The sequence below is a fragment of the Micromys minutus genome (genome assembly GCF_963924665.1).
Source record: "Micromys minutus genome assembly, chromosome: 8".
Classification (NCBI taxonomy): domain Eukaryota; kingdom Metazoa; phylum Chordata; class Mammalia; order Rodentia; family Muridae; genus Micromys; species Micromys minutus.
The window spans coordinates 53,044,108-53,065,894 of NC_137977.1; the positions used below are offsets into that span (position 1 = coordinate 53,044,108).

At 43.6% G+C, this 21,787-nt stretch overlaps 1 protein-coding gene across 1 annotated transcript in view; it reads left to right on the plus strand.

Moving 5' to 3' along the window:
- The window catches only part of LDLRAD4 (low density lipoprotein receptor class A domain containing 4), a gene marked incomplete at its 5' end in the record, with an annotated part of 293,783 nt that overhangs the window by 138,925 nt on the left and 133,071 nt on the right, over window positions 1-21,787 (plus strand). Inside the window, one exon of the mRNA XM_080920024.1 lies at window positions 12,231-12,371. Coding sequence (XP_080776150.1) covers window positions 12,231-12,371 — 141 coding nt within the window. The remainder of the gene's footprint in view (window positions 1-12,230; window positions 12,372-21,787) is intronic.

Sequence of the window (21,787 nt, forward strand, 5' to 3'; positions counted from 1 at the left end):
ATCCTTTCTGGATGATCTGAGTATGTATACATTTTCCCTTTTTCCTTAGGAAGTAATGTCCCAGTTTTCAATGGGAAGATCACTTTAGTGTATTAAGCACAATTGCCTAAACACATCGAACAGGTCTAAATATCTCCTTTGTTGCAAGACCCTGGGCTGTACTAGCTTCCTGCTGGTCGATCAACCTTAGTAACGCGCACACTGATAACAGAAGAGGAGGATGATACTCCTGGGCTTTATTCCTGTGTTTGGGATGGAAGGGCCCCCCCACTGTTTCCTTTTTCCTCTCCTGTGCATGTTTGTTTTATTTTATATTGGTCCTTTTTTTTTTGCATATGATCTACCCTGGGGCTTATGCTCACTACTACCGTTTGAGAAGATAAGCCGCAGAAATAAGGATCAAGTATTTGACACGTCTGCAGTAAAATGAGGTGAAAGATACTGGTGAAAGAGAGTTGCTGGTCTTTCCCCAATTTAAGAAGGGATGACTCTCTTGATTGGCTTGACTTCCCATAGGAAGGTCAGTTCCACAGGACACACACACACACACACACACACACATACACACACACACACACACACACATACACACACATACACACACACACACATACACACACACACACATTCACACACTCACACTCACACATACACACACCAAATTCCAGAGCCGTCTCTCTAGTGTGCTGCTTAATTGTGTCTTGCACGGATGCTTTTCAATACCCAAGGGCTAGGTAAGGGGACAGTGTGTCCTTGCCCGTGTATCTTTGCTGCTGGGTGTCTTGTTGCATATAACCTACGCCTGGGCTGATTGATGGTCACTAGTGTTTGAAGAGGTAATCAGGTGGAAGCGACAGTCAAGAGGAGTCCGGGATCAAATGAGGTTAAAGATGCTTGCTTACCTCAATCACATTCCTACGAAGGCTTGGGAAGAGAGGAGGCAGGGTGCTGCTGTGGTAAATATAGTTTAAAGCTCTTTAAAGCTAAGGGTGATAATAGTTAAAAAGGAAAGGGGGGGCAGGTTTGACAACAGGCATCTCTCAGTGATGGTGCCCTCTTCACTCCCAGCCTGGGACATAGGGAATCAGACACACCCTGAAGTGGCTGCTTCAAAGTCTCAATGCTCATTTTGTTTGTGTAGCTTTGCTTCCGGAGACACCCCTGTGTTGATCATAGCCCCACGTGGGGCAAGGTTGGAGGAGGGTTTTTTTTTTTCACTCAGCGATCTTAAGCTGCACTGTAGATCTAACCTGCAGTATTTCTGGGCCTGTCTGGTTTTTTCCTTGGAGGTCCGATTTTGTCCTTCTCTAGTTCTTGCCTTGTTTATCAATCACAAACCAGGTGTTTTCCTTTCAGAACCAATGGCTTTCTTCTCTCTCGGTTGCACTGTCTTCCTTGAGGCAGATCTGTTCCTTTAGTTTCTGTACCTGTATGCTCACCCATGGTAAAGGCAGAGAAAGTAAGTACAGGCAAAACACACAGTGCTCACCCTTAAAGTCTGCAGACCACTCCCTTCTCTCAGCTATTTGATTTGCATTAAACTGAACCAATCCTTAGTAACAACCTTTGCTAGGCACATGATACAGCTCAAGTGACTTTGCTAGTAGGCTATACAGAGGGACAGACAGGCAGACAGATAGTTGCTGAAAGCATGGCAATGTATGGGTGTCATGGGAACATAGGCACTAACACTTAATTCTGGGTGATGGTGAAGATGCTGGGGAAAGCATCCTAGCTGTGGTGTAAAATTCCCTGCACATAGAAATTACTGGCAAGTGAGTAGAGACTATACACAAAACAAAAGGCTAATTTATGAGTGAGTGAAAGGTGGTAAATGTTATGGGATAAATGAAAACAAAGAACATGGTTTGGGACATGGGGATGGGAACAGGGCTACATTTTAAAGTTGAAAGTGTTGGTTGAGGATCCTTCCTGTGATCTCAATGCTTGTATTTGCCCTGGGTAAGAACTGAGCAGGAGAGTCTTGCTGGTTAATTTTAGATGGTAATATTTTTGTCAGTGTTCCCATTCATAATCAAACTGTCTTGAAGTCTATTGTTTATCAGAAACATTGATCCTTAGACAAATAGACTAGGGAATACTTAATCGGCTTATATCTGGAAAGGGCATGTTCAGGACAAAACATATTTTGTTTTTGTGGAGCCTGAGATTCTAGCCTTCAGTATTTTGTCACTAGTAAGCAATTTATCCCAATACAGTGGTGTCTGTGACACAACTCTGCCTGAAGACAAGAGAGTCGCGTGTGTGTTCACTAGTTGTATGCCAACTTGACGAGCTATAATCTTCTGAGAGAAGAGAATCTAAATTCACAAAGTGCTTCAAGACTAGGTTATAGCACACATGTATAGAATTTTCTTAATTAATGATTGATGGGTAAGGGTCTAGTCCATTGTGGGTAGTACCACCCTTGGCTGGTCCTGGATTCTGTAAGCAAGCAGATTGAGCAAGCCATGGGGAGCAAGTAAGTAAGCAGCACTCCTCCGTGACCTCTGCAGCAGCTTTTGCCTCCAGATTCCTACCCAGTGTGAGTTCTTGCCTTAGCTTCCCTCAATGGATTATGATTCAGGATATGTAAGTCAAAAAAAGCTTTTGCTTCCCAAGTTGCTCTTGGTCGTGGTGGTTCATCACAGCATAAGGGTTCTGAAGACACGCAGTCCCTACACACAAATGGTTGGTTTGGATCAGTGGGGAAACTCTACCCTCTACGAACACTGAGAAGGGTAGGGTATCTGCCTTCCCTTTCCTGCCTCCTGAAGCATGAGCAGCTGGTAGGGCTTTCCATCACTGCATCCCTCTAGTGTGGTTAGTTACAGACACCAGAGACCATCCTTTTCTGCTCTCAGGAATCCCAATCTAGACAGGAAGAAACAGTTCATTTTAGCAAACATTTCCTTTTTTGAGACAAGCAGCATTCTTCTCTCAGTGGGACATTGAAGTATATTCATTTGGCATGTTGAGGCCAGTTTTAATTATGTCTCAGAAAGTAGGAACTTCCAAGAGAGGACATTTTATAAAAGGTAGGTGACAGATGAAGGACAGTAAGGAGACACTACGGGAGGCTCAAAGTAAAAAATAAAAGAAGAAGAAGAAAAAGAAAAAGTGATTTTTTAAAAATAATCCAAGATGGTAAAAATAAATGATCTGAAGTCAAGTCCAGCTACAGGAACCCCATGGGTTGGTGGAGAGCCATCTTCTTCCTGCTTCCCAGTCTGTCCAGTTCCAGATCAATCAGATTGTTTTTATTGATCTAGGAAGAGAGACAGGTGGAGAATTTGAGTATCAACACCCAGTTCTTGGGGTGCTAGAAGCTGCCAGGGAAGGAGCTGCAGGCTGTTTCCCCAGTAAATAGTCCAGCACTCTAGCCAGACAACGAGCTTGCTCTGTGTAACACATGAGTGCCTTACTGAGAGGGAACATTGTGATTTAGGAATTAAGCCAGGTTAATTGGGAAGGGACAGATGGGAAAAAGACTAAATATTTATGACATTGTGGGCTAGAGAGGAAATGATTCTGTAAATAAAGAACACAGTTTAAAAGGCTGTTTGGCTATTTACGTTAACATTCTTTTGTGATTTGCTAATATTTTTGTTTTATTTCCTTCTTTTGTCTGCCCCCCCCTTTCCTCTCTTTTCATGTATAATAAGACATGTATTTTCTTAGAGAAGATATTTGCTCAGCTAAAGAAAACTTTCTTCATCCAAAGGGGACATCAGTAATTCATGTGAGAACGTTTCTACCGCTCTTGCTACAACACCGATTTACCTACTGTTTCCTGAATGTTCAATGCACATCCTGAACCATGTTCTAGATTCTGGGGATTCCTCTGTAAAACTGGGCAAAAAAAAAAAAAAAAAAAGATCCCCGCTGCCCTCATGATGTTTTTGTTCTGCTGTCAAGGCAGGCAGACAGAACCTAACCGTGGAGTTAGACAGACATGCGGGCCGTGGAGAACGAGGTGGAAAGAGTGACAAGAGCATGAGCCTGGGTTGTGTCCACTGAGGACATTTGTGTGAGGCATGAGGGGAGTAAGGACGTAAGTTAGCCAGCCGGGTGCAGGAAAGATGTGCCCCAGGCAGAGGTAAAGTGCAGGCAAGCCGAACATCCTATGTACTCTCATAGGAAGAGAGGAGGAGGAAAGAAGGGAGGGGCCAAAGAACTGATAAACAAGGTCAAGTTGGGGGATGAGAGCACCTTGGGAGTTTCACTCTGAGCAACATGAAGGCCACTGGAAAATCTGGTGAAGAGAGAACTGTCCTGGCTTCCATTTTGGTCCTATCGGTTTATGCCTAGACGTTGGGAAGGTCCTGGAGGAGGTGGGCACTTGAATGGAGACCATTGAAATTAGCATTTCTCACTGGAACATAAGGCTTTGACTCCATTTTCCCAATAGGAATTGGAGATCGAGAGTCTTACTTGAGGACAAACTTAGTGTGAGGACTAGAGAAAAGTCAGGTTCCCGGGTCTCAGGAGACAACTCTGTCTGCCTCTTGAGTGCCCAGAAGATTCTGGCCCAGAGCAGTCAGTGCCGGATGGGCAATTCATGCATGCACACATGTGTATCTTGCTGGCCAGAAGATAACTGTCAGTCACACACTGTTTGGGCCTCACTAAGGAAGCAAGATTCCTTCTTTAAATGCCCATGCATCTATAGATTTATCCTACTACCTGGGTGTGGTCCTCAAATGCATATAGAAAAAGACACTTGTCAGTGGACAACTCTGGGCTTTCATTGTACTTCATGCCAGACACTCTTTCCTTTGCAGAGTACCACAGGAGAAGATTTTGCAAGGCTAATCTCTGTGGATAGTTGCTAAATGTTCCTGGTTCTTGCTACACTCAAATACATTTACTTAGAACCTATTAACGATTCCCAGCAAGGTATCCCCGATTCCTCACAGAGTGGTTGCCTGCCCTTCCCCCAGAAGGTCTGTTTCCCAATCTCGTAACAATACAAAAGGGAATCTGGGATCCCATCCTGACCCTATGATTTTTCTGTGTATTTTGCATAATGCTGGCTGTGTAGTTTTTTTTCTTTGCACACATCTGTAGTTCTGAACTTTGTATAAGTGTGCACAGTTGTGTACAAATACATCATTGTGGACAGGTACACCATACTACACACTGCTACAAACAGGATACACTGCTACAAAAAACAAAACAAAACAAAACAAACAAACAAAAAAAGCCCAGGGATATATTTTTAAGGGTCACACTGTAGCCATCTTCAAATGTCCTCTTGTCTCAGAGTAAAAGCAAAATAGGTCATCTGAGAGGTTCCCTGCCTCTCTGGCCTCATAGCTGCCTCAGCTCCTTGGTTCTACTCAACCAGTGTCCCTTCCCCATAGGATTCCAGGATTCCACCCATGGGGATAGCTCCTATCCATTTTCTTGATGGAAATGTAACTTAATTAGCATTTTTCCTGTCATAGTGGGGTGAGAAGGCCTAGGGTTTCTATTTGGAAGATACCATAAGAAATAACATACTTTATTAGTTCCTTTTCAAATGATTATCTTTAGAAAATGTTTAGAAAGTCTTTATCTCTCTGTGTGTGGATGTTTTCATGCCATGGTACACATGTGAAGATTGGGATAGATCTTTCCTTCTACCATCTGGGTCAGGGGATCTGGTCATCACCATTACTGCAGGCACATTTGCTCCCTGAGTCAGCCAGCCAGCCTCAAATCACTATCTTGATGAATTTAAAATTAAAAAAATTTTTTTTCAGTGATTCTCATGAGAATCAAAAAAATGTTTTTTGTTTTGTTTTGTTTTTTTTTTTTTTTTTTTTTTTTTGGTTTGTTTGTTTCTTCTAATTCTAAGACCATAGGCATCTCAAGAAACTGCAAAGCCAGCTCTGACTCAGCACCCGGAGGTGGTGACTGTCTCCCACATCAGGCATACACTTTTAAGGCATTTTCCTGTGCTCCCTATAGATATGGGTGCACAGAAAGTGGATAATAATACCTCCTCACACTTCACGTGCATAACACCACAGGAATAAGCTCATTCGCTTGTTTGAGATGTGGAAAGTATCCTGTGCTGAGTTGAATCATAAGGGACTGTCAGCAACTTAATGACCAATGGTATTTGGTAGAAAATTGGGTATGGGGTTGTTTTGTTTTGTTTTTCTGCTGAAGGGTGGTCTCGCAGGGTGAGGTGCCTAAATCCTGAGACTTTGACCCTCTAGGGACAGCACATTGTGTGTCTTTCACTTAACCTTCTCAGATATATTTAGACGCCTTAAGGGAATCTTTTCAATATCATAATGGAAATGATTGTCCATATTGTAAATTAGTTTGAGGGGTTTTCCTCCCCTTTTAGAGTGATTTTTTTCTCTTCTGTAAGGCTTTGTTGCCAATCTCACCAAATGGGCAAATGCTGTCTCAGCATATTGTAGTCATTTTCCTAAAGGGCACCGTGATATTAGGAGGGCTACAGGATAGGACTTTTATAAAATGTTTGTGGGGCAAGTTAATTTATTATACAGGCACCGGGGGAATTAAACTCTCCCTTCCAAGCCTGTCTTTGAGTGAGAAGGCTGCCGGTAGGCAGGGTACCCTGGTGGGGTGGAGGATTGGTGCAGTGTGGGGACTTCTGCTTCATTTTCTTTTGTGTTGCCAAAGAGGTGAATGTTGATAGGAGAGTGCTTCTTAGACCTCACCCATGTTTTTGTGTTAAAACATTTCACAGCTGTGTGTGTGTGTGTGTGTGTGTGGTGTGTGTGTGGTATGTGTGTGTGTCTATGTGGTGTGTGTATGTGTGGTGTGTGTGTGTGTGTGTATGGTGTGTGTGTGTATGATGTGTGTGTGTATGTGGTGTGTGGTATGTGTGTGGTGTATGTGTGTAGCTTTTTGCCTGCCCCACCCGCCCCCGTCACCCCATTACTTATATGGAGCAGGCTTTGATGTCATCATGGTGGAGCCAGAATCACTGCAGGTTTGTGAATGGTAGGTGTGTGAAGCAAATGAGTCAGCGTTGCTGCATGAATTTTAACAGGAACCGTTCATGTAGATTCCTCTGCCAATTCGTGAAAAGGGCCGATTTCACAGCTGAGAGCTAATGCTGCGTATAGGCTCTTATTGAGAACCATCTGTGAAAACAGGGCTTTAAACGAGTGTTAGAAAAGCCAAGAGCAACTCTTTGTTGCCTTTTAACTACTAGAATGTTGACTCTACCAAATGGATTAAATTCGGTCCTGCAAAGCAGGCTCCTTCCACAGCTCTGCACTGGAGTTTAGATGTTCAGATTCTTAGGCTCCTGGTCCTCTTGTTTAAAAAATCGCTATTTTTCCAGTAGTTTGGAATTCACACAAAACACTAGGTCATTCTATTTGTGTTCTGGTGTCAGGATCTAAAATCTCCCCCCTTTTTTTCTCAAAGTTGACAAAATATTAGAAAATCTCCTCATTGTACATTTTCTTTCTTTTCCCCTACATGGTGTGTCTTCTGGTTAATAAGTTTACGCATAATTAGAACGACATCCATGGTCTTAAAAAAACGTCTTTTCTCTCAATGTGATTGAAAAGTTGTTCTTCAGCTTTGGATAGCCTGGTGTGTCTTTTTAAGTTTCTATCGGTATGAAAGTATGAATTTTTAAGAAAAATCTAAGATCCTGAAAAGAGTTCATCAAGGTTTTATATAGAGATGTAGAAAAGACCCCATATTTGGAAAGAATTTTATTATCATATCAATTACAGCTGTTTACATTTGACATTATTATCTGTGTTTTATGTTGTTGATGATGCATGTGTGCATGCAACGACAGGTATGAAAAACTCGGGGCAACTGCTGGCGTTGCCTCTCTCCTCACCCCCCACGTGGGTTCTGGAGATTGAACCCAGGTCAGCAAGCTTGGCCTCAAGCTTTCTTGGCCACTGAGCCATTTTAGCAAATTTTATAAGAAATTAAAGAGAATCGAGGCATAAAGAAATGTTATTTTCTTCATTTGAAATTGTAGTCTTCTTGTAAAGAAGGGGAGTTATTTAAATATCATAACTAATTTTTAACACTGGTTTCTGAGTTTATTTTACATGCTACATATCAAATCGCCGTGGCTTTGTCATCCATATGTTTAATAAATATTTGTTTCTCTAAAATATAAATTGGTAGGAATACTCAACAAGGTCCAGAAAGAATGGGCAAAATTCTACATAAAAGTACTCTGTCTATTGTTGAATTAATAAACCCTGTTGTGGGTTACTTCACGCCTCAATGGTTTATGTTCCTGAGTGAAACACACACACACACACACACACACACACACACACACACACACACCCTTTACATTTTAATATGCCCTAAGCAGCATAATAGCTGCCTAACCTCCATGTTTCTAGAATCTACCTCCTGCCAATAATTTCGAGTTACTACTTACTAACTTCTATGTTCCATCTTGGCTGATCCAGACCCATTTGTGTGGATCTCGGGGCTATGCTTTCTTGGCCCAGAGCCCAGGGAGCTCTTCTTGCTTTCCTCCCCCATGACAGCCTCTGTGTCTCTCCTCTCTTCACACTCTCCTAAAGCATGACAGATCTCTTTCCCCCACCCCCCTCCAGGTCCCAAGCCCGGGAGCTCCTAACATCCTGCTCTTCTTCCCAGGTCTTGGCTGATAGCATCTTTATTTACCAGTCAGAACCAACTGGGAGCAGGTTCCCAGAAGCTATGTGCAGGACCTCTCATATAAACAGGGATTTTTTGGGGGGTGGGTACAGTTATCATTTGTAATACAAGCAGCTACAGTCTTTATTTGGTTTGAGCTTTATACCTTTGAAAATATAGCCTAGCTCTGATGTGAGAGTGTCGTTTGGGAAACAAAGTGTATTGGTTCCTGTACTCTACCCTCGTGGATCCTAAAGTGCTGTGGTTCCTAGGTTTCTGAAATATCCTACTGTCAGAAAAGAGACTGGGCTCTGTATCCAAGAATTACCTAAGTACTTGCATATTTAACTAAAAATCAAATTAACAAAACACTACTAAATATTTTATTAAAATATCCTTAGCCAAAGAGAGGGCTTCGTGTGAGTTGCCCACTTCTTGGGGGCCAGAACTGGTTGTCATCAGAATTGCTCAAAGACACTCTAAAAACACTGGTTGTTTAGGTTACATGTCAAGCCAATGAGTGCAGTAGCCTGGGCTGGTACTCGGGTATCAGTAGTTTTGAAAGATGCTCAGCCGGTTCCATTTTGCAGCCGAGAGTCTTCTCTGAGGGTTGCTAATGTATTTTTAGAGGGTCAGAACTGTGTGTGGTTTGGGGTAGGAAAGTATAGTGGAGATAGCCTTTATAGGAGAGCATGGGTCACGTTGGAAGCTGGCTTCTATCAATGCTGGACTTGCCAACCTCAACAGATGCTCTGCAGTTTCACCCCAGCTTTCCGATTAAAGTTTAATACCTAATTGCTTTATAGTACATTTTTAAAGCCTTTTCCAACAACACACAAAGAGCTAATACATTCAGGTATCTCTTCATTTTGATTCAAGTGGCCATGTGATAGATTTTTATAGTTTGATGTTTGACTAAAAGACTTCTTGCCACCTAGAAGTTTGGGAGTATGTGAACTCGAAAGCTGACGGGTTGGTATTGTTATCTGGTAAGGAAGAGCTTGTGAGGCAAGTCAAGGCACAGGCCCTTCCAGAGCACTGTCAAGGCTGCCTTAAGAAAACAGGCTGATTTGACAGTTGGTATGGGTAGGTGCTCTCATCATCCATCCCACACATTCAAAAAGCAGAGCTCGAGGCAAAGACAGCCTGGTAGAGAGGGAGACAGAAGTAAACGAGGCTCCGAGGAAGCTGGGGAGCGTTGGTGGGGGGCCTGGCACTCTTTGTGAGTGTTAGGCCCCTTCGTCCAGCAGCCTAACAAGCAGGATGTCCCACATAAGGGCTTCTCGTGAGGCTCCGGTGTTCGATTATTCAGTTGCAGGACACATCTGGGGTTCACTGAGTACCTGTTACAGATTGGCTAGGCCAACAAAAGATGTAAGGGAGAAAATGTGTGCCTAGGAAGACTCAGTTCACATTTCTCTTTCATGTGGTGTGTGCATGCGAGCATGTGCTCATGTGTGTATGTGTGTGCATAGATGCATATTTCCACTTCTGTGTGCCAGTGTGCATGTACATGCGCCTCCATGTGTGAAGGCCTGAGGCCAACAGTCCATGTTTTCTTTGGACCTTCTACATTATTATCATCATTATTAATTATTTTGAGATGGCCTCCCTCACTGACCTGAAGCATACTGACTGATCAGGCTGTCTAGGGTCTGCTTCTCCCTTGTTGGTACGTCAGGTACATGGTGCCACTCCCAGTCTTGTACGTGGTTGCAAGGATCCAGATTCAGGAGGTCACACTTTGCAACAAGCGCAGCAGACATTTTACCCACTGAGCCATCTCCCCAGCCCCAACCCTTCACATTCTTTTTGAGAATTCATGCTGTAAATTTTTAGCTAGTTTCCCCATCAGTCAGTCAGTCAGTCAGTCTGTCTGTCCGTCCGTCCGTTCGTCCACCCATCTATCTGTCTATGAATGACAGAGTCTAATTATGTAGCCAAGACTGGCTTTAGACTCACAGTCCTTGTGCCTCAGTCTCCTAAGTGCTCAGATGACAGGTGTGCACCGCCCTGTCTACAGTGCCAGCTCCATGTTTTCATGTCTTTGTCTACAAACCATTGAGCACTGGTCACAGGAGTAAATGAGTCGACCCTGTGCAGTTACATTTTCTCATCATTTTAAGGCTCCACATGAATTTGAAGATGGAGGTCTGGCTTTAGAGCCCTTTAAACTATAACAACGGCAGATCCTTCCTTCGTTTTGGTAACGCCAGAGCACTTGTGTTTGGCTAATGTTTTCCTCATGCTTGGCATTTATCTGAAGTCCAACATTTCCTTTGGTAAGGAAGATAAATTCTTTCCTTGACATTTCCCCCTTTTCCATTAAGTTAAAAGTTGTCACTTCATAAATGAGATTTCAAACACCTGGATTTTAATATTTGTATGGGATGGTAGAGTTCAGCTCTAGCCACATGTGTTCTGTACCATGGAACCTGATCACATTCAGCACACAGAGTTTCTGGCTTAGGTGCTGTGGCCAACTAAAAGCTCGTGGAATGAATGCACTTGGACTCTCTTCCCCTGTTATTTCACACACGGTCGGGGGCTGAGTGTTTTTTTTTCCCGATATCCTCTCAGACTGTGACCAAATGGAAAAATTATAGTGCCCCTCTCATAAAGGCTCACAAAAATTCTTTGACTTCCATTTTTTGTGACAGGTAATACTTTCTCTCAGGTTGTAGCTGTCCTCTCAGATGGTCTCAGCTAGTGAAACTCTGTTTGCTATTAGCAGAGCTAGGAAGACATTGGTGGGCTACACACAGTCTCTTATTTGGAATTTTACTTTAACGGAAAGTTGGAGTTGAAATAAGGTCTACTGATCTCACTTGTGACAGGAAGAGGCCTTGGCAGTTGAGGTGGCTGTTGTAGTTGCCATCACTGGGAACCTGTGACTCTTCCTGACGCTCCTATTGGCCATTCACCCTGTGTGACTTCTCTTAGTTTCTCTGCGGACCTAAGAGTCCAAGGTGCTATCCATAGGAGTTTATACAACTGATGATGTTTTGTTGTATAATCTCTTTTCATTGCTTACATCTTTTTTAATTAAAAGTCTTCTTTAATTGCTTATGATTGTTTAAGTTAGAAGTTTTATTTTAAAGTCCCATTTCAGTGAATTTCATTTTCAAATACAGATCTGTATAGCTCTGATATCTTGTGTTCAGCATAACCAACAGGGATGTGGGGGTGGGCTCTGTATTATTTATAATCTGTCAGTGCGGCCTTCCACACTCATTCTTCTACCCACGGTAGGAGAGCACCGTGCTTTTTCCTGTCTTATATTATAAAATATAGATTTTATCATATGTATGCTGCTAGGCTGTGGGAAGCTGTCAAGGTTGGTTTGAAGCAGAATAACTCTCGTAGGGAAAGCAATGGAAGGAAGACAGCAACTGTGTGCTCACTTGTGGGTAGCGCTACGCCACAGGCAGACCTCAGAGGACCATGTTGTGAAGCAAGACCAGCCTCATCTAGATGGCCCTCCAGAAAAATCCCAGTTCTCAAATCATCATGGCGGGCACTTGGGAGGGGGAGGGGCTGCAATGGCAGTAACAGCTTGTCAGCACCAAGCGAGCACTGACTGCCTCGTGCTTTGTCTTGTACTTTTCCAGAGTGCAAATTCACCTGCACCAGCGGTAAATGCTTGTATCTTGGTTCTCTGGTCTGTAACCAACAGAACGACTGTGGGGACAACAGTGACGAAGAGAGCTGCCTCCTGGTGACCGAGCATCCACCACCAGGCATCTTCAACTGTAAGTGCTTCTGACTCGCCCTTGCAGCACTGTGTCTGACGATGTTCTGAGGCAGACGGGCATGCCATGCATTCTGGCTAAGGAAAGAGACCTGTGTTTTTGCCAAGGTTTGCTTTGGGGATGGAGGATGGCAGGTGTAAGATAGAGAACTCACTGTGTTCTTGCAGGTGGGCACCGGAGCCTTGGTTTGCAGCAGGTCTTTGCTGTTAATTTGAGAAGCCCCAGTTGATTCCAAGAAGCCATGTGTCTGTGTTCTTCACACAACTTTAGAGACCTTTTTGAATGTATAAGTTTGGGGGCTGGAGAGATGGCTCGGCAGTTAAAAGCACTGACTGCTCTTCCAGAGGTCCTGAGTTTAATTCCCAGCAACCACATGGTGGCTCACAACCACCTGTAATGGGATCTGGTGCCCTCTTCTGGTGTGTCTGAGGACAGTAACAGTATACTCATAGACAAAATAAGTATTTTAAAAATGTATAGATTCATAAGTGTATATTTTGAAATAAGTGAAGACAGGTCCTTACATGAGACATTCAAAGGTTCTGGTCATATGTTTTGCTATTAAATATCAACTGGAAATAAAACATGTGTTAGATATTTCCAAGTAAAATTTCCCAGAGCAGAAGCTTGAAATACCGTCCTACACTTGAAAAATGTGAGGTCAGAAATCCGAAATTCACTGGTTTGGGGTGATGAGGAGGGGGAAAAATGCAGTTAGAAACACTACTCATTTCTGTTAGAGAGAGTAGCATATTGATGTCTGTTTTTCCATGAACCAAGTGAGGCAGGTTGAAGGTGAGACTTTTCCTATGGAATGGTTACGGTGCCGTCCTTGCTGCATTCAGACTTCCCCCAAGTGTTTCCCCAAGACCCAGGTTGGCATTAGAGGTCTGGTCTCCAGCTCACGCACAATACAGTTGTGAGGTGATAAACGTGCAGACTTGGGGGCCTCCTTAGGGGTATTCTGCCATTCTTAAGGAGATGTTGGGACCCTGGCACCTCCTCTTTTTTTCTTGGCCTCTTTTACTGTTATTGTTTTGAGACCGGTTTCCACTATGTAGGCCAGGCAGGCCTCAATCTCACAGCAGCCCTCCTGCCTCAGGATCCTATGTGTCCAGATTACAGATGTGAACTAGCATGCCCAGCTTCCTTAGCTTTCTTGCTGCCATGATGTGAGCACTTTTGGTCTTCAGTTTTGCTCTCCAATATGATGTCTGCCATGGCCACAGCCCCAAAGGCAATGGAGCCAGTTGCCCATGGATTTAAACCTCTGAAAGCTGAGCCGAAATAAACCTGTCTGCCATTTGGGTTGTTTGTTACAGGGTACTTGTTATGGTGATGTGAGGCTAAAAGGTAGAATCCTCTTCATGGGGGTCTCCTTACTGAGGTCAACCATTTCAGGATACACTCAGCCTCTCTTCTTAACGGTACTGGTACCATTTGGAGGCATTATGTTTAAAAAAGAAATTGACTTTGTGGAGCCGGGGCGATGGCACCAGAGGTTTAATCATTGCTGCTCTACTTTTCCCAGCACCCATTGCAGATGGCAGTTATCTTTAACTCCAGTTTCAGGGGTTCTGATGTCCTCTTCTGACTTCCATGGGTACCAGGCATGCATACAATACACATACCAACAGCTAAGACAATCGCAGTCGTGCACATAAAACAAATCTTTCTTAAATGAAAATTTTGTGTGGGGAATTAGACTGCAGAATGCAATTGCTGTAAATTTGGAGATGGCTCAGGAAAACAAAAACCATATACATTTTTTCTCTATCTCTACTTTAGGAGAAAACTATGTATGGCCCTAATGTAAAAATAACTCTGCTCTGGTGAGTTTTAAGCCGACTGTGCTTGCCAAATCCAGGAGTGTTTGTTTTCTCAAGATGTTTTTTGTTTGTATTAACATTTTGAATTTTATTTCAGTTTTAGAACACAAAGATTACTTGTCCTGTTTGTACTTGTTCATGTGTGAGGGGGTGCACTTATCCACATAGGCACTGTGGAAGTCCTGAGGTTGATTTCTGGCTGTCTCCAGTTGCTTCTACCACTCATTTTTTTTCACAGTATCTTTCCCTGAACCTCACGTCTGCCATGTTGGCTATGTTGGCTGGTTAGTGGGCCCCTGAGGTCTGCTTATCTCCCCCTCTGACCATAACACTGGGTTACATCTGCCTTTGATGTGGATGTTGGGAATCCCCAAATCGGGTTCTGCTTGCTCAGTAAGCCCTTGACCACCTCTCCAGCACCCAAATTTCTTTATATCGCTGTTTTTAAAAGCTCTATCTTTACACACTGAGAAGATGCTTCTCAAAGGTTAGGGTGGGCTCGGCATTTTCCTTAGCACTGGACTCTGGTTTTCCCTGGCTTATGCTTGTGTAATGCATCTGGCTGTACAGAGCTGTCCAGCCTGTCCAGCCTCCCCTTTTCTGCTTATGGATGGTTCGATACACTGGCACATAGCAGAGGCCACAGGGTGGAGGGTGCTTGAGGGAAGGGGATTGGGAACTGGGTGGGGAACGATCTCTCTGAGCAGGCAGCATGCCAGGAGACTAAGAGTACCGAGGTCCTTCTTTTCTGCCTTTTATATGAATCTGGAAAAGTATTTTTGACCACACATCTAAACTATAAAATGTTTTTTCTTCTTTTTTCTTTCTCTCTACTGGGAATTGAAATCTAGGACCTTACACATCCAAGGCAAGCACTCCACCACTGATCTCCTCTTCCATTTTGAGACATGGTCTTGCTACTAAGCTTCCTTATGCAGGCTTTTAACTCTGCCTTTCAGGTAGGGTTGAACAGGCAATCTTGAATTATGCTGCCTCAACCTCCCAAGTAGCTGGGATTACAGGCCTGTATTACCAGGCCTGGTTGAATGTGTTTTGAATAAGTGTCCTTATTTCAAACTAGACTGCTAGAGAAGGGTCCCACTAACTGCTTTCTTAGCAGTCAGTAGGTTGTTTTTACCTGTGCCCCAGAGCCCACATTTAGGCACTTAGGCTACAAGAATGTGGTAAGCATCACAGGAGAAACAGGCAATCCAAGTCCCTCCACATCGTCCAAGACTCAAGTGCTGGTGACTGTGAACTTGCTCAAAGAAAGAGTGAGGGATGAGGATCCAGGTCCTAGGACTTTCTTAGTAGTTAGGCAGGTTGCTTTTGCCTAAGGAAGTGACTAGATTCCCATAAGACTTGCTTTTAGGAATTAATGAAATGGGGATGATTTCTGCCATGTAAGATTGCACATGGATGGAGTGGAAGACACAGAAAGTGTGATCCACATAATTGTGTTGTCATCTCCCCCTCCCCCTTCTCTTCTTCCTTTCTCCCTCCTCCTCTCCCCCTCCTTCCCCTCATTCCTGCTTCTCTCCCTCAATATTCCTTGAGCATCCATCTCTTGGGAGAACCGAGTCACCACAGCTTTATCTGATTTGTCTTTGGTGTCATGGCATACGTCATATGTAATATGTTTCTAGGTGTCCCAAGAATGAGCACAGCCCTAGAAATCAGTGTTTCTGACTCACTTTGTCTCCCTGGGAAGCGTCCCTAGGAGCTGTACCAGCCAAAGGCAGACTCTCTGGGGACCTTATGCTGCTTTGCTGAAGCACGGGGGGGGGGGGGGGGGGGTAGGATTTGTCCTAGAAGGAACGCTCCCAGGTCCTTGTTGCTGGATGGTCTGTTATTAGGGATTAGGTATTTTTACAGAGATTGTAGCTGCTTCTGTTCTTTTCTCAGTCAGCCCGAGAAGGTAATCTAATACGAAATGAATGTATGCATCCCCCAAACTGTCATATGTCACCCAAGTAAGAACTGACTTCTATTAACATCTGTATACTGCGCCCTACAGTCTCTCTGCATGTGACATCTCAATGGGCAGCTTGTATCTTCTTTTATTGGGTCATCTATGGTACATGTCAAACAGGACAGTGTGCCTTCTGCAGAGAGCTAACTCCATAAATAAATTTTACCATCCTTCCCATTTTGAAAAAAAAAATTGAAGTATGACAGGAATTCTTGTCTTGTGTGGTACACATCTCATGTGCATACATACATGTGCACTCATGCACTTGCACATTCATGCACACATGTGCACACATATTCGTGCACACACACACACACACACACACACACACACACAAAACAAACCCAACAGCAAAACAAACCTAGTATCTCTTATTTTTGGTACTATTTAGATGCAGGTGGCTCATTAGACCTGCTCTGTTCCCTTAAAGAAAATGTTGAATATTCTGATATTTGATACTTAAAGCAGAGTGGGACCTTCTGGACATCCCGATGAACCAAATCAATTATTATTATTATTATTTTCCCTCTGCCCTTGGCTTTAGGTATTCACTAGTGTTCTGATAGCTCAGATGTCTCTGTTTCTTGTTTGATAATCTTTAGCATGAATTAAGGTGAGACAGAAAATCCCACTGTTGCTTGTGGTCAGCCACATGAATAGTTTTTATACCACCTTTAAGTAGTTTTTCCTTTCAGTATATGTTTTGGAACCTAGTTCTAGGTGTGTCTGGTTTCATCCACCTCTCTCTCTACTCAGATAACTGTGACCAGATTCTCGTCAACCGAGGTGAGTTTATTTTGCTGAGAGACCATAGAGTTCACATAGACATGGAAGACAAGGCTGGGGTTGATTGTCTCAAGGGAGAGTTTTCAGATGCACCTTCCAGTGGAGGAGAAATATTCCAACAGACCAAACTCTTGGCTTTTTTTTCATATCTTTACTTCAACTGTTCTATTGAAATATTGTAGTACTCCTGGGCACTCAATATACAGATTAATAACTAATACAGATTAGTTACTAATATCAACTAGTTATTAATCTGTATACCAATTATACTCTGGCCATTGTACTTGCCCTTAATAAAAACAGAGAATAAAAACAGATCCTGCTTTTCCTTAGTGTTGTGAGTCAGAAGGAAAGCGAGGAGATAGATAACTACAGCTGAACGTCGGAAGTGATGGATAATGGGTCCATTGTGCATGGCTTAGAAGTGAAGACAGAATCTGTCTGCTTGGGCTAACCATTGCATTAACCTTTGGGAAGGAGGCATTTTGAATGATTAGGGAAAGAATAGTCGGGGCTTCAACCAGCAGGAACACAGAATAGCACTGACAATGGTGTCCTCCTGGACAGGAACAAGGTAGCCTGATCTAAGAAGGTGGCCCTACAGTGACTGGGCGTCGGGGAACATTGGGAAATAGGGTTGAAAACTGGGCTGGAGCCAGAGAGGAGCCAGTGTGTGATGCTACACAGGTCTTCGGCATATGGTGTGCTGTGAGTCTGAGTGCGTTGGTATGAATGTGTTACACTCTGCACAGCAAACCAGCCACATGTCACCTCAGTGTTCCCGTCCAGCTGGGAGTTTCCTGGTGCAATATACTGTCTGTCACAGCAGCTCAATGGGGGAGGGGGAGAACTGAGTTCCTACAGCCTTCTAGACACAGTGGTCTATACAGCCTTCTAAACATGGTGATCTATATAGCCTTCTAGACACGGTGGTCTATACAGCTTGGAAAGAACTACGTATTTCAGTATGAAGCAATCACGACTGAGAGATCTGTGCCTCTGACCTTCTGAGGAAGTCTGGAGTTAAAAAGTACCTGCTGTCAACAGGAAGGGTTTCTCACTTTCAGCTCCAGCGGGATTTTTCAATTAACCGGAAGGATCTGACTCAGGGAAAAGTAGGAATCACAGCAGCAACCATCCTCACCAGAGGCATGAGCTGCTTTCTCCCTATAGGTGGCCTCATAAAACCAACTTCAAAATCAAATAAACCAAAGCCAGGAGTTCCCAATTAAGCCAGCATTTCAACTTCTAAACTTTTTTCTGAAAGCACCTCAACCCCAGGTCTGTTGGAGTAATAACAAAATAAGATAACCTGAGCCAACAGCTTTCCTTCCCAAACCAGCTTTCTCCCCTCCTCTGGGTTCTCCCAAAGACACTCCTTGTCTTTAGGCACCAAACAGAAACTACCGTCTGTGTACTTAGGCTTTGTTCATGAGACCTTTGGGCCCTACAGAAAACTGGAATGTGATCAGAGGCAGAAAAGACTGTTCTTTGTGTGGTGTGGTATACAGCTAGAGGAACTGGGGGTTGAAAATATCCATACTGTCTTAAAAAACTACATAGTAAGGCAAAGCAAAGATGATATAAGGTCTGGCCTTGCCAAGTTATCTGTCCTTAAATGTGTATTTGGTTACTATAGATACCAAACTAACCAAAGTATAGTCCTGTTCTGGTGCCAGCATTTTTCTCTAGGACTCACGATGTAGTAGAATTTGTGCTTTATAATGGGAGAAGGCTCTTCAACCAGGCAACCTTGAGGGACAAATTTTTGTTTTTTGTTTTTAATATGTAAATGCTTATATACACAGGAATATTTCATGCCCAGAAAAAAATGTGCAATGTTTCTCAATGGTTATAAAGAAGTATGTGTGTGTGGTGTGTATACATATGTGTAGTATCTGCATAGTAGTCTCTATGAAGTATGTGTACAACCATGTCTATGGTGTATGATTGTGAGAGTCTTGTGTGTGTGCATGAGTGAGTGAATGTAAGAGTATCTGTGTGAAGTGTGCATAAATGTGTGTGTTTGTAGCCTCAGTGTCCTGATGGTCCTACCAAGTAGATCCTCTCTTCTGCCTGTGTATTTCTTAAAGAAAATCCTTCCCTGTAGGCACAGGGTCATAGTCATTTTAAATAATGACTCAGGGCCTAGGCAGTACTTCAACATGGAACACTGTGCTTTGAGTTCCAACTGTCGAGCTGTCATTGACCATGGCTTTAAAACAACTGATGAGTTTCTTGTACCTTGATTCTATCCTTTCTGAAATGAGGATGATAATAGTGCACGTAGAAGGAAGTTTGGAGGATCTAATGAAATAGTGTGGAACAGTCATTTAGAATCAAGGCTGGTACACAGCAGATATTCAACCCGCTCTCTGAAGAGACGTGGCATGGGATCCTCCATTTGCTGAGGGCCAGCTGTTGGCCCACGTCATCTCATTCGTATCTCTTAAGATGATCCTAGAAGGCATTCATAGGAACGCCATGCTTGGAGAGATTAGATAATTGTTTCAGGCCCATAACCCACTGCTTCGGCTGGGAGATTGAATTCAGCTGTGTTTTTATTTTTGCCTGTGTTTTTTCCCTCTTGGTGGTGTCTTAAAAAAAAAAAAAAAAAGAAAAAAAAGAAAGAAAAACCAAAAAACAAAACAGCTAAGATAGAGACTTACTAATTAGTTCTTAAAAGATTTGGAGGACTTACAGGGCAGAGATAAACAGTCTACTATCCTGAAGGGCCAAAGAACAGAGTGCTCCAAGAACAGTATTTATGTAATAAGGTCTAATTAATACATGGATTTTATTTATCTTGGCTTCATACTGGATTTTCGAATAAAAATATGAAGGATTAACCCAGCAGCCTCCAGCCTGCTGGGAATCATTGGGATACTGACCTGTCCTGGATCCTGGCTATCCACGTATTGTTATGCGACCCTCAAGAGTCAGCTCCCTTTCTGTTTGACCTTCCTTATTAGAAGCCAAGCTGTAAAGCTGAGAAAGCCCGTTGGGCCAAATTGGGACAAGTCTTTTTCAGTCATCACTGTCCCCTAAAGAAGATTTCACTAAGCAGATACTTTCAGTGTAGACCTTGTTCGAGTGTTCCATTCCTTTTCATTCATCCATGTGCCAGTGCTGGGGGATGGAGCCCAGCATGGGGAGCCTGGGGCAATTTAGGTTGTACCCAAGTATGATTACCAAGGGGCTATAAAGTCTCTGCAAACTGAATGCTTCACTGTGGATTAACAGTCAAGGCCAGCAGCAGAGATTGTTCTATAAAAGCAGAGGCAGGGATTGCTGTCCCCTCTTTCAGCTTAAGAAAAAAAAAATGGATCTATGGGGGGGGGGGGGAGTGACAGGCATGTGTACCGGTAAACCAAGAATGGATTTAAAGCAAGGGGCGGGCCAGTGTGGGGGGTCTCTGGGCTGAATTAAGAACTATGCCTGGTCCAGGTGCAGGAGGTTGTCACTTGCAACAAACTTCTACCTGGGTACTTGATGTGTGTGATGCATGGGAGTGAGCCACAAAGTGTGGAGAGGTTGGCCTGTGAGGCCCACTCCATACCCCCTTTTGTTTGCAGCCTTTGTTTCTCCAAGACAGTTTTCAGATCAATTAAAAACTTACAGGATCAAGAACCAAGCAGTTTCTGTCTTTTCAAATAGGGCAAAGGTGAAGGAGAAATGGGAGGGAAAGTTTAATCTGATGGGCGTCACTTCCTCCCGCTGTGACATGAAATTCACTCAGATGAAAACAACCTCTTGGATTTACATTTTGATTCTGTGGCTGCTTTTGTGTGTACAGGGCTGTCCTACGTCAGATGAAATTTATCCACTTCTTTAAATATTTAGTAGTCTAGCGTGGATGTTAATGAAAGTCGGATGGTGCTATTTTGAGAATTGCAACAATGATAGTGATTTCCAGTGTCAGATTCCTGCTTTGCAAAGGGAACAAGGCATGGGAGGAGGAGGGAGGAGGAGGAGGAGGAGGAGGAGGAAGAGGAGGAGGAGGAGGAAGAGGAGGAGGCAAAATGGTTTCAGTTCTAATAGAGTTTGCCATCAGCTGGGCCTTGCCAGACAGATGGGTCATGAATACTGTCTAGACATTCTCTGCCTGAGCAAAGCGCTGGTCTCTAAGGACACACAGTGAGACGCCTGCTGGCTTAAGTAACTGGGGAAAGTCAGGGCAAGCTCTCCTGCAATCAGCTAGAAATCAATGCAGAGCCTGCTTCCTCAAGGAGGACTGGGTGAGAGGTTATACAGGGAGGGCCGTGTTAAGAGGAGAGGCCCCCTGTTACTGATCGCTTCTAATGCAGACATGACAGTTATTAAGCAGCAGGCACATCGTGAAAGGACAGTTGTAGTGTGGTAGCATCATCAATTTAAAACGTGGCCCTGTCATAGAATGCAGAATAGCATTCAGACTCAGGCCCCAACAGCAGAGAACTTTGATCAAAAGGGGACATAGGCCTGTGTTGTCATGTTTATCAAAGAACCAGGTACACTCTGGTAGAAACCGGTTCTCCAGACTGACAGCTTGGTTTCCAATGTTTAGGCTTCTAATTTAGAAGGGTTTAGAGACTCACCTGGTTTGCCTTGTCTTGGGAATGTCTGATACCCTTCTCGAGCAGGGTCCCTTAAAAGACAGCTTTGCTTTCGTGCTGCAGGAAATGAGGTGAAATCCCAATAAGCCTCATGCTTGGCTGTGCTTGCCCAGGAAGCACTGCAGTGGCTGGTCTAGTCATTGTTTCCCATGCCAGGAATGACATTTACATGATGCAGGCAGTGTGTATCTGTCTTGCAGCGTGTTTATGTTAAAAACAGTGTAGGGTGAGCGT